General features: G+C 38.9%; 1 protein-coding gene across 1 annotated transcript in view; it reads left to right on the top strand.

The window, feature by feature from the left end:
* Positions 1–7,650, top strand: part of il1rapl1b (interleukin 1 receptor accessory protein-like 1b) — an 826,675-nt gene extending 819,025 nt beyond the window's left edge. Inside the window, exon 10 of the mRNA XM_041210892.1 lies at positions 6,929–7,650. Within this exon, the coding sequence (XP_041066826.1) occupies positions 6,929–7,650 (722 nt within the window). The remainder of the gene's footprint in view (positions 1–6,928) is intronic.
* Positions 7,651–14,323: the final 6,673 nt, after the last annotated feature.

The raw sequence follows: 14,323 nt of genomic DNA, 5'->3' as shown, positions 1-14,323 counted from the left end.
GCATCTACCCTGTCAAGGTCCCCTCAGAATCTTACATGTTTCAGTAAGATTACATCTCATTATTCTAATTCCAATAAGGAGAGGCCCAACCTGCTCAACCTTTCCTCATAAAAGAAACCCTTCATCCCAGGAATCAGCCTGGTAAACCTTTTCAGAACTGCTTTCAATGCATATATATCCCTCCTTAAGTAAAGAGGCCAAAACTTTACACAATCCTCCAGATGCCATCTCACAATGCCCGGCGACAAGGCTTCCCTACTTGATAATCCATCCCCGCTGTAATAAAGGTGAACATTCCATTTGCCTTCCTAATTACTTGTTGTATCTAACTACTAACATTTTGTGATTCATGTAGAAGGACACCCATACCTGTAACTGTACTGCAGCATTTTGTATCTCTCTCCATTTAAATAGTATTCAGTTTTTGTATTCTTCCTGCCAAAGTGGACAACCTCACATTTTCCCACCTTGTACTCCAACTGCCAAATATTTTGTCTACTCACTAAACCTATCAATATCCTTTTGCAGTCCCTTTAGATCCTCCACACAACTTGCTTTCCTAACTATCTTAGTTTTAACAGCAAATTTGGCTACAATACATTTGGTCCCTACATCCAAGTCTTAATATAGATGATAAACAGCTGAAACCCATAGTTTTGACCTCTGTGGCATTCCACTAGTTACAGCTTGCCAACCTGAAAATGAGCATTTATCCGGACTCTCTGTCTCCTGTTAGTTAGCCAATTCTCTATCCATGCCCAACAGCATGAGCTCTTAAGTTGTGCCGTAACCTTTTATGTGGCACGTTATTGAATGCCTTTTGTAAATCCAAATTCACTACATCTACTGGTTCCCCTTTATCCACCCTGCTTTTTACAAAGAATTCTATAAATTTGTCAAGCACAATTTCCCTTTCACAAAATTATGTTGACTCTGCCTGATTGTATTATGATTTTCTAAATGTCTGCTACAATCTCCTTAATAATGGATTCTAGCATTTTCCCAATGACTGATGTTAAACTTACTGGCCTATAGTTTCCTACTTTCTGTCTTCCCTCCTTTTTTGAATAGTGGTGGTACATTTGCAGTTTTCCAATCCTCTGGGACCTTTCCAGAATCTAGGGAATTTTGGACGATTACAACCAATATATCTACTATCTCTGCAGCTACTTCTTATAAGATCTTAAGAAAGAGGCCATCAAGCCCAGGAAACTTGTCAAACTTTAGTCTAATTAGTTTTCCTAGTACCTTTCTCTAGTGATTGTGATTGTTTTAAGTTCCTCCCTCCCTTTTGGCTACTATTTCCTACTATTCTTGGGATGCTTTTCATGTCTTCGACTGTGAAGACAGATACAAAATATTGGTTCAAAGTCTCTGGTGTTTCCTTGTTTCCCATTATTAATTACCCAGTGTCACCCTCTAAGGGACCAACATTCATTTTAGTTCCTCTTTTCCTTTTTATATACTTGTACAAGTTTTTACTGTCTGTTTTTATATTTATTGCTTTTTTTTCTCACACTCAAATTTCTTTCTCTTTATATGTTTTTAGTCATCCTATGATGATTCCTAAAATCTTCTGGGCTACCACTAATCTTTGCAGCATTGCATATCTTTTCTTTCAATTTGATGCCACCCTTAGCTTCCTTGGTTAGCCATGAATGGTGCACCCTTCTCGTAGAGTCTGACTTTCTCAATTGAATGTATCTCCTCAAAAGTCTGCCACTGCTTCTCTACAGCCAAATTTTAACTGAATTTCCCATTCCACTTTAGCCGATTGTGATTTGTTTTTAAAGAATTTTTGTGCTTTTAATTGTAAGTAAATGTGATTAGCTGACTTTGAAATGCTCTGAAATAATTACAAAGTAAACTAGTGGCATCTAGTGCCAATAAGTAACATGCTGCTAAACATTTTCACTTTAACAAAATACAAATTCTGAATAATATTTCATGTAGGTCTTTATTTCGCATTTACTTTGTACCTATATTATGAATTCCCACCAGCAAACATAATCACTTCACTTGCTTGATTTTTTTTTTGAGGAGCAGTTTTTTTTGTTTGCAGTGTGTGCAGGGGATTAAAATATTAGTGAAATAAAAGCAAGGCTGACATTAGATAATGCCTTTCACAGCATCATGATGCACGAAAGTACTTTGCAGTCAATGACGTGTGGCTATTGTTGTAATGGAAGAAACGTGAAAGCTAATTGGCTCACATTACCACAAACAACAATGATGTTGTAACCAGATAATGTTCATGGAAGGAGAAATATTGACCAAGGCATTGAGAATACCCACACTATTCTTTGAAACATTCCACTTTGACCAAGCTTTTGGTCACCTGTCCTAATGTCATCTTATGTGGTTCAGTGCCAAATTTTGTTTGCTAATACTCCCGTGAAGTTTTACTATAGTTGTCATTGATTTTTTTTTATATTCATTTACGGCATGTGGGCTTCGCTGGCTGGGCCAGCATTTATTGCCCATCACTAGTTGCCATTGAGAAGGTGGTGGGAAGCTGCCTTCTTGAACTGCTGCAGTCCATGTGGTGTAGGTACACCCACAGTACTGTTAGGAAGGGAGTTCCAGGATTTTGCCCCAGTGACAGTGAAGGAACGACAACATATTTCCAAGTCAGGATGGTGAGCGACTTGGAGGGGAACTTCCAGATGGTGGTGTTCCCATCTATCTGTTGCCTTTGTCCTTCCAGATGGTATTGGTCATGGGTTTGGAAGGTGCTGTCTAAGGAGACTTGGTGAATTTCTGCACTGCATCTTGTAGATGGCACACACTGTTGTGCGTCAGTGGTGGAGGGAGTAAATATTTGTGGATGGATTACCAATCAAGCGGGCTACTTTGTCCTGGACAGTGTCAATCTTCTTGAGTGTTGTTGGAGCTGCACTCATCCCACAAGTGGGGAGTATTCCATCACACTCCTGACTATGCCTTGTAAGTGTTAGAAAGGCTTTGGGGAGTCCAGAGGTGAGTTACTCATCGCAGGATTCCTAGCCTCTGACCTGTTCTTACTACCACAGTATTTATATGGCTAGTCCAGCTCAGTTTCTGCTCAATGGTAACCCCCAGTATGTTGATGTGGGACATTCAGTGATGGTAATGCCATTGAACGTCAAGGGGCGATGTTTAGATTCTCTCTTGTTGGAGATGGTCATTGCCTGACACTTGTGTGGCGCAAATCTTACTTGCCACTTGTCGGCCCAAGTCTGGATGTTGTTCAGGTCTCGCTGCATTTGGACATGGACTGCTTCAGTATCTGAGGAGTCATGAATTGTGGTGAAGATTGTGCAGTCATCAGCAAACATCCCTACTTCTGACCTTAGGATGGAAGGAAGGTCATTGCTGAATCAGCTAAAGATGGTTGGGCCGAGGAAACTACCCTGAGGAACTCCTGCAGTGATGTCCTGGAGCCGAGATGACTGACCTGCAACAACAACAACTATCTTCCTTTGTACTAGGTATGACACAAATCAGTGGAGAGTTTTTCCCTGATTCCCATTGGCTCCAGTTTTGCTAGGGCTCCTTGATGCCACACTCAGTCAAATGCTGCCTTGATGTCAGGGGCAGTCACTCTCACCTCACCTCGGGTGTTCGGCTCTTTTGTCCATGTTTGAACCAAGACTGTAATGAGGCCAGGAGCTGAGTGGCCATGGTGGAACCCAAACTGGGTGTTCGTGAGCAGGTTATTGCTAAGCAAGTGCCTCTTGATAGCACTGTTGATGACCCCTTCCATTACTTTATTGATGTTAGAGAATAGACTGATGGGGCAGTAATTGGCTGGGTTGGATTTGTCCTGCTTTTTGTGTACCTGGATAGATGCCAGTATTGTAACTGGAACAACTTGGCTAGGGGCGCAGCAAGTTCTAGAGCGCAAGTCTTCAGTACTATTGCTGGAGTATTTTCAAGGCCCACAGCCTTTATGCTATCCAGTGCCTTCAGTCGTTTCTCGATATCACGTGAAGTGAATCAAATTGGCTGAAGACCGGCATCTCTGATGCTGGGGACCTCCAGAGGAGGCCGAGTTAGATCATCCACTCAGCATTTCTGGCTGAAGATTGTAGCAAATGCTTTAGCCTTATCTTTTGCACTGATATTCTGGGCTCCCCATCATTGAGGATGAGGATATTTGTGAAGCCACTTCCTCCAGTGACTTGTTTAATTGCCAACCACCTTTCACGACTGAATGTGGCAGGACTGCAGAGCTTAAATCCGATCCATAGGTTTCGAGATCACTTAGCCCTGTCTTTCACTTGCTGCTTATGCTGTTTGCCACGCAAGTGGTCCTATGTTAGAGATTCACCAAGTTGACATCTCATTTCTAGGTATGCCTGGTTCTGCACCTGGAATGCCCTCCTGCACTCTTCATTGAACCCGGGTTGGACCCCTGGCTTGATGGGAGTAAAGTGAACGATATGCCAGGCCATGAGGTTACAGATTGTGTTCGAATACAATTCTGCTGCTGCTAATGGCCCATAGTGCTTCATGGATGCCCAGTCTTGAATTGCTAGATTTGTTCGAAATCTATTCCATTTTGTATGGCGGTACTGCCATACAACACAATGGAGGGTATCCTCAATGTGAAGGTGGGACTTCGTCTCCACAATGACTTTTCGGTGGTCACTCCTATCGATATTGTCATGGACGCATCTGCAGCAGGCAAGCTGGTGAGGATGACATCAAGTATGCTTTTCCCTCTTGTTGGTTCCCTCCACCTGCCGCAGACGCAGTCTAGCAGTTATGTCATTTAGGACTTGGCCAGTTTGGTCAGTAGTGGTCCTACCAAGCCGGTGATGGACATTGAAGTCCCCCATCTTCTTGGTCCCCCACCAAGGGTACATTCTGTGCCCTTGCCATCCTCAGTGCTTCCTCCAAGTGATGTTCAACATGGAGGAGCCCTGATTCATCAGCTGAGGGAGGGAGGTACATGGTAATCATCAGAAGGTTCCCTTGCCCCCGTTTGACCTGATGCCATAAGACGTCATGGGGTCCGGAGCTGATGTTGAAGACTCCCAGGGCAACTCCCTCCCGACTGTATACCACTGTGTCTCCACCTCTGCTTGGTCAATACTGCTGGTGGGACAGGACATATCCAGGGATGGTGGTGGTAGTGTCGGGAACATTATCATGAAATCCTTTATATCCACCTGAAAGAGTAGACAGATCCTTCATTTAACGTCTCATATGAGACATGGCACCTTCGACAGCACTTTTATAGTGCTCCACTAAAGTGTCAGCCTGAATTATGTGCTCAAGTCTCTGGAGTGGGGCTTGAAGCCCAAATATTCTGACTCAAAAGCAAGAGTGCTGCCATCAAGCCATGACTTGCATATCGCAGCATAACACTCACAGGAGCCATGTTGCACACATGCCCTTCATCATTTTAATAATTGCATTTCAAGCAGTGTGTGAGGCACTTGATCCAGGCAAATGAGGGGAGCATTGAAATTGAAAAGTTGGGTTTTCATGATGCTATTCAGATTTCCACTACATTTTAACCAGCAGCAATGGTGCTGGCCCAGCAACCTTTTAGGCTGAGAATCAAATAGCCCTGCAAAATTATTTTGTCTTTTAAATGTTTCTTTGGCATCTGAGAAATCCTTGTAATGGTTGTGCCTGCCCTCCATCAGGTTTCTAACTATCACCAGCTTGGAACTTTACCCTTTTTCACTTACCCTGCCAGAAACCATGCTAGTGGGTCCTCATCTGCCTTTCCTGCACAGTCACCTTATTCTCGCCTGCCAGCCTCTCGTCATTAATTCCAGATTCTGGCGGGAGTTAGGCCTGGTCTATTCAAATGAGGCCTGGAAGATAAAATAGCCTGAGTCTCACATGGTGAGCCAGGAAATGGGGGGAGAGAGGTAGGGGCAGTTTGACATGTCCTCCTGCTGGCCCTATCCTTACTGGTTGCTCCAAATTAAAATCAGGGCTATTAACACTGTTTGATTTTTTTAGGATAATGGCAGAAACTTAATGCTGCTTAAATTAGGGAACCAAGAGATAGCAGACATCTATGATAGAAAAATTGTACAAAGCTTCCTAGATGGAGTGGGTTTGATGTGTTGAATGGCCTTGTGATTTTTTTTCTAAAGTAAATTTAACAAAATAAAATGCTGAAGTATGTTACTAGTCAGAAAATTGGTGATTGTAATAAGGGTAGATTTTTAATTTTATCTGCAGGCAGGAAATTGGTGGGAGTGGATCAGCTGCTTGTGAAAGATGGCGCCTGGCCAGTTTCCATGTCTACTGAATTCAGTGGAAAAGGAAATGAGGCAGCCATTCTGTTCCTGCCATTTTCCACATAACAGTGAAAGTTAAAATCTACCCTCAAATGTGAATTTCAAAATAATCTTTCATTAATTGAGAGAAATTGTCAGGTTGAGGTTTGTTAACTCCTGTGATGTTCATTGATTAATGTATCATTTCATTGCTGACTGACCAGAAAACTATTGTAATTTTATTATTTAATCAAATCATGGGTGCACATTGAAAACAATTAAATAATGATTCAGTAACTGGAGTGTGGGAGGAGTCACACAAACAAAAATCTTTCAATAAGTTGAATATTAGACTCATTCTGATATATTGGTTCTCATCCAATTGCCACTCTCCTCTGGAGATATTTCCATTCAATTCTTTTGAATTAAAACCTGTGAGGATGAAGAATATTTCCTCTAGCCAGTAATTTGCATATAAATGCATCCTTTTTGAATACATTTCAAATTTTCAACTGATACTAAGCAGAGGAAATCTTCCTTCATTTCTTTGCAAGACTGCTGTGCACAGTGACTAGAGGAAACCACCTCAGTTAAAATATGATCATGGCTATAGTATCATGCATGCCATTACAATGTAAGTCAATTTATATGACCAAGGATTCCTATCGCTTGTAAAAGGAGCTGTCCTGCTTTACTTTCAGCATATGTTGAAGATGTGGCACGATGCATTGATCAAAGCAAGAGACTAATTATCGTACTGACCCCGAGCTATGTCATAAGGCGAGGCTGGAGTATCTTTGAACTGGAAACCAGACTGCGCAACATGTTAGTCACGGGTGAAATAAAGGTGATACTTATCGAATGCAGTGAACTTCGTGGAATTATAAACTATCAGGAGATTGAGGCCCTCAAACACACAATCAAACTTCTTACAGTTATCAAGTGGAATGGACCTAAATGCAACAAACTGGATTCCAAATTTTGGAAACGTTTACAGTATGAGATGCCCTTTAAGAGGATAGAGCCGATCTCTAACGAGCAGGTTTTGGATGCTAGCGAGCAGGGCCCATTTGGGGAACTGCAGACAGTGTCTGCCATCTCCATGGCAGCAGCGACCTCCACCGCTCTGGCCACCGCCCATCCGGACCTACGCTCCACCTTTCACAACACCTACCACACGCAGATGCGGCACAAGCATTATTATCGGAGCTACGAGTACGATGTACCTCCTACTAGTGGCATCATGCCCTTTACCTCATTGGGTAATCAACACACATACTGCAACATCCCCATGACACTTATTAATGGGCAGAGGCCCAACAATAAAATAAACAAGGAGCAAACTCCAGATGAGGTTCACACAAACAGTGCAGTACTACCACTTCTGCCGAGGGAGACCAGTATGTCCAGTGTCATTTGGTAACAACTAGTGGGGTAGTTTTATCCCCTTCAGGTTACACAGTCTGGTGCCTGGGACCATGGCCTTGACTGCTGCTGTTATACAAAAATAAATATGAAAACACAGGGTCTTGTAGATAAATAATTTGTTTGTAACATCAGAGTCTTCCTGTTCTATTCTTGCCTGTCACTACTACATTTATGATTGTTTTCTATGTTCTATGTTACTAGAACTTATTTCAGAATTTTTAAAGCAACTGGCAAGCATATCCATGTCACATAGAGAAAGAAAAAAAACATACTTTTTCATGATTATTGTGGATGGAAATGGCTTGGTTTGGGTATTTTATTGGGATGCTTTTGCAAGATTGTGTGATAAATGTGTGAGGATTTTTTTCCACTTTCCATTCCAGATAAATGATAATATAAAGCCACAGTCAGTTTTCTGAAATGTGATTTGTTGAGGGCGTGTGCATTGTTACATTACATATTAGGTCGTAGGCATTATATATCAGAGACACTGAACTTTAAAGTGTATATTATAGGTGATGTTTCCACTTGAATACAATATCAGGTCAGTCTGAGGCACCCCTTCGAATTCCGATATTCACTGAAAGAGTGTTCTGATCATTATTGCTGACGACAAACTATTAAGTAGAAGTTTGAGATGAAGTAGATATAGTCCTAGCTCAAACCATTGACGCTCACAAGATAATCATTCTATTCTTAATTAATTATAAATTCCTATCATACTTTCAGATATCTATCATGGCTGGTATAAAAAAAGAAAGACACCTGCTGACAAAATAGGTTCAGACTTACAACTAACAGAGAAGACCCAATATTACTGTTCAGGTGTCCAAAATAAATTATGCCCTTGTACAATGGTAAATTAGTCTTCCACATATATGAGAATATTGTGCAAAGAGATGTTGCACTTTTCACTGGAAAATGCACTTAATAGGGGATTTTTAACTTAATGTTGACATCAGTGCACAGTTCCCACAGTAATGATTTAAAAAAAACATAATGTTTTTTTTTGCTTAAATACTTTGTCTAAAAATGGTTAGGGCCATTTCTACCTCTACAACAATAAATGGTATTAAAGAAGAAAAAATCTTGAGTTTTTTTTGTGTTTTGACTGCAACTGAAAACATTAGTTTTCAAAGGCAGATCACACCAAGCATTAGGACAGCATGTTTTTTACTTTTTATAACATTTGTACACTCCTGTATATTTTATTGTCGTTGGCTTTTTTTGTTATTTACTTGTGAGTCAATGTAATAGTGGTGTTTAATGCCTCAATTCATTATATACATCACAGTTTGTTATATAGGGACCACAAACAACTTCAGGCTTGCTTTTCCATTTCTTAAAATTAAAACTATTATTTTCAAATGTTGTTGTCATCTTCATTCATTCCCCATAGTGGTCACTTCAGATATGTCTCAGCCCAAAGCATTAAATCACTGATATCGGGTTAGATCATAAGTTGTTTTCTAGAGGTTACTCTCAGCTTCATTTCTTGTCCAAAAAAAACAATGTATTCTGTCACCACTTCACTTTACTTCATTCTCTTTATGTCTTTACAAGCCTAAATACCAAAAAGCATGGTAGTCTCCTCTAGCAGCATGTTTTTCTTCTAAACACATGGTAGTCTATGTTTTACACAGAAGCAGCATGCTTTCCTTATTATAGACAATCAGTAGCTCTTAATAATTCTTCCACTGCCACCAAGTTGTTAATCAGACTTAGGGTGACCAGCAAGGCATGATATATTTGTAACAAAAGGCTCCCTATTTGGAGAAAGGAATGAAAATACATATACTGTACAATCCAAAAGGTTCCACAGATGAAAGAAACAGCATTCTTTGTTCTACTTTAGGATTTTAAAACATAAAATTGAGAACACGACATTTGTTTAGCATAGCTAACCTGCCACGAAGGCTGCTGTATTTTAAAAATAAAGCCTTGCATTCGGCATTGTTTTCAATTGTATTTTATTCCCCTCCCCCTATTTTTATTTTACTTCATTAATATCCCTTACATTCATGTAGCCTCTGAAGATTAAAAGAATGTCTTTCCTCCACAGTTCCTGATGTTTCTGCATGTTGATGGCAGAGGTGTTTGAGACAATCTCAGCATGCCAAGAAGCAACTTACAAAACTCGTCACACACATTACGGTGGATAGATTATAGGTGCTGAACTACACCAGGGCTCAAACCTTTGGCCATTGAGGTGCCAGATCAGTGGCTTTCCTGCTGAACATGTGAATGTGTGGAAAATATTGAGGGCTAATTTCAGTGACTTGAAAAGAGAGTTGGCCCAGATGAATTAGAATCAAAAATTGGCAGGTAATGAGCAATGGGAGGACTTCAAAGAGGTGATAGTTCAGGTACAGACTAGATGTATTTCCACAGGGGGAAATGAATAGTGTGCAAAGCTGGAGGTCCTTGGATGCCTAATGATATAAAGATGAAAAAGAAGCAGAAAAAAAGCTTATGATAAATATCAGGTGCCTAGTTCAGTGAAGAACCACGCTGAATTCAAAAAGTACAGGGGAGAACTAAAAAAGGAAATAAGATGGACAAAGAGGGCATGGGAATAGGTTGTTGGGTAACATAAAGAGAAAAATCTTTTATAAAGCTGAACGTAGTAAAAGAGTAGTTAAAGGAAGGTTGGGACCGATTAAGGACCAAAAGATCATCTTATAGAGGCAGAGGGCATGGGTGAGGTACTAAATAAGCACTTTGCACCTATTTACATTGAAGTAGAGGATGCTACCCATGCCATAATAAAGAAGGAGGTAGTAGCAGAATTGGATAGGACAAAAATAGATAAAGTGGAGATACATAGAAGTTGAAAGGGCTCAAAGTAAACAAAGACAGCCAGACAGGATGGGATGCATCTTAGATTGCTGAGGAAAGTAAGTAAGCGTGGAAATCATGGAGGTACTGGTCACAATTTTACAATTCTCCTTAGGTATGGAATTGGTGTCAGAGGATTGAACAATTACAAATATTACAATCCTGTTCAAAAAAGGAGAGAGGGATAAAGCTGTCCATTTTCAGCCAATCTGACCAACATGGTCTTGGGGAAACTTTTAAAGACACTAACCTGGGACAAAATTTATTGGTATTAGGTAACATATGGGTTAGTAGATGAAAGCCAGCATGAATTTGTTCAAATAAATTGTGCTTGACAATCGTGATTGAGTTCTTTGAGGAAGTAACAAAGGGGGTTTGATATGTATTTGTACTTTCAAATGGCGTTTGATAAAATACCTTATAATAGGCTTGTTAGAAAAATTGAAGCTCTTGAAATTAAATGGGCAGTGGCTGCATTGATACAAAATTGCCCAAGGAATAGAAGGCAGACAGTAATGGTGAAAAATTGTTTTAGACGGGGGGAGGTATATGGTAGTGTTTCCCAGAGGTCAGTATTTAGGCTGCAGCTTTTTTGGAAATATATTAATGACCTGGACTTGGGTGTGTAGGGCATAATTTCAAAGTTTACAGCTGAAGTAGACTTGGCAAAGCAGTAAACAGTGAGGATAATAACAGGCATAATGAGAACATAGACAGACAGGTGAAATGGGTGGACACATGGCAAATGAAATTTAACACAGTGAAGTGATGCCTTTTAGTAGAAAGAAGGAAGGGAGAAAATAACTAGAAAATACAATTTTAAAATTAGTACAGGAACAGGGGGACCTGGGCATGTAAATATTTGAAGGTGGCAGGATAAGTTAAGAAGCTATTAAAAAACATATGGGACCCTTAGCTTTATAAAGAGAGCCATAGGGAACAAAAGCAAGAGGTGATGCTAAATCTTTATAACTCATTGGTTAGACACCAGCTGGAGTATTCTGACAAATTCTGGGCACCACACTTTTGGAAGGATATCAAAGCTTTAGAAGGGGTGCAGAAGAGATTTAATGGAATGGTACGAGGGATCCAAGACTTCAGTCACATGGAGAGACTACTAGAACTGGATTGCAAACAGGAAGTGCCTGAGTATTTCCAGCTTAATCTGTTTTATATTTCAGATTTCCAGCATCTGCAGCATTTTGCTTTTGTATTCAAAAAAAAACTGGTTGTTCTCCTTACATTAGAGAAATTTAAGGGGCGAATTGATAGAGCAGTTCAAAACCTTGAAGGATTTTGATAGAGTAAATAAAGCGAAAGTGGTCTCAGTGGTAGAAGTATCATTAACCAGAGGTCACAGATTTAAGGTCTCTTAAAGAATCAGAGGTGAGATGAGGAAAAAAAATGCAACAAGTTGATTTGGAATGCAGTGCTTGAAAGTGTGGTGGAAAAACAGATTCAGTAATAACTTTCAAAAAGAAACTGGATAAAGGGGAAAGATCTAGGGAGTGGTACTAATTAAATAGCTCTTTGAGTCAGCAGAGGCACTATCAATTGAATGGCCTCCTTCTGTGCTGTATCATTCTATGATTCTACGATAACTTGACGGAGACAATGTTGAACTTGGAGAACAGCTTATTTTTGAAAGGACTAGAGAAAAATACATTTAACCATGGAACATTAATAAATTAATCATATTTTGTTATAGTATTAATGTAATATTAACGCTAACATTTTTTCCCATTCTACCATCTTTAATTGTTTGTAATAGTAACATCACTATCATATTAGTATTCAGTAGCTATAGTTTAAGTATGTGTTCATGAATTTTTAAAGTAAAGTAATAAAGAAAAATTGTAACAGGTATGTCAGATGGAATTAATTTCATGATTTGATGATTTAGAAGCACTGCATTTTTTCATTAAAATAAAAATAATACTGTAAAATCCGGTGTATAGAACACATTGTTGCAAAAGTAGCATTCAAGATTTTCCTTCTACCTGAATTAAAAATTGAGTTAAATCCCATATCACAAGCACTTTTATGTTGTTTGCGTCAAAGGAACATCCAATCGATGCATAAACTGTACTAAAACTCCAATTTGAAGCTGGTTATCTGAGAATGATTGAGATTTGGCAAGTAGTATGAAACCAATCGAAGGAGGTAGTTTCACACTACTAATGTTTTGGCATGCAATATATTTGCAGCCATTTCTTGGTCAGCCTTAAAACTTTATTTTTTTAAAATTTAGACATCCCTTAGAGTCTACTAAAATGCCTTTAGATTTTTAATGTTAGTAAAGAGCAATGAGACAGCCAGCACTTTACTGGCATATTAAAAATGCCAATACCGTTCAAACCGTGGTGACTGGAGCTTTGTGCACAGGGTTAAGTATTGCGAATTACTTACCGTTGTCAGTCCAATATCACTCTGAAGCAGAAACTGGTTCAAAATCAGTGCATGCTTTGTAATGGTAACGTAAGTTACAACCTCAATGTTGTGGATTATTAAAAATCTGCGTGAATATGTAATCTATACGCCAAATTTTATGGTACACCCTATACTGTTGTTTCGACATTTTACACCTAGATACAAATATTACTCGAACATTAATTGTTCAATCTATCACATCTATAGGTGTCCAGGTGCTTAGATGTTAATCAGCAGCTAGTAAAATAGAGATTTAAAGTGGTGTTAATATAGTATTGAAATAGCATTTGACATATCTGTGCTAAACATTGCAGCTACATATGATCTTTCATCTCGCAACAGAAAAAAAAAATTACAAAATGGGTAGGGTTTACTTTTATTCTTCCATTTATTCTTGGTCATGTAACCAAACATTAGAAGTATTTAACTCAACAAGAAATAAAATTGCTAGGTGTGATCTGACCAAAAATATTTACTATTTCATCAAATTTACTGGCGCCTGACAGTTTTTTTTTAAATTAGGTCCAAAGATCTTACACTTTGATCGAACAAAGAACATTTTACTCAAATTCATCCATCTCAGATTAACTTTTTCATATTTCCAATCCAGTCTCAGTACAACCTTGTGGCACTGCATAGGAGACTGATTAGCTAAGGTATGGCCTCTTGTTTCTACCTAAAAAATTAGTAGACTTGGTTTCAAACATTTTAGGAGAAGTTTATTAGGTTGCAGCTAATACATATATATATATAAACTTGGTGTTGAGTAATAAAAAGACAAAGCAGAGATGACTTCTGAAATTAGCTCACATTCTGTATAAGATGACACACATTATTTACTCTAAAGCCTGAGTAATTTTTTTTATTCTTATTAATACACCTTAATCTTGATGAAATACTTGGCACATAGGCTACCCAACTTGTAGCAGGTGTTGCACACTTTTATTTTCTGTACTCAATTTTATACAACCAAGAAACACCACTTATTAAATATGAATGCTGCACAGTTAGCAATAGAGTTGTGGATTTTGCAATGTTGATTGTACTTGCCTTAACTTTGCAGAAAAAGGAAAGAGAAAAAAGAGAAGTGTAGGCAAGTTCAGTACTGGATACTTTTCATAATTTGAGGAAAAATAAAGCCACAGCATATTCACAGGAGTCCTTGTAAACACGACATGAGCACATATTGCCCTGGGTTTGTTAAAGCACAAGGTGTACTTTGTCTAGAGTTAAAATACCTTTGGTGTAATTTTTGCTTTAGGTAAAAAAAAATGTTGAATGTGAAAAAAAAACTTTATTACTTGCATATGAATATTTTTGTATCTGAAGGAGGTTAAGCTACCTGCTTTATCACATGTATCTTTCAGAGAAAATAAACAGGGTATGTGTTCAATTTGTAA

This window comes from Carcharodon carcharias, chromosome 18 (genome assembly GCF_017639515.1).
Source record: "Carcharodon carcharias isolate sCarCar2 chromosome 18, sCarCar2.pri, whole genome shotgun sequence".
NCBI classification, from domain to species: Eukaryota; Metazoa; Chordata; class Chondrichthyes; order Lamniformes; family Lamnidae; genus Carcharodon; species Carcharodon carcharias.
This window is presented reverse-complemented; position numbering and strand designations above follow the sequence as displayed.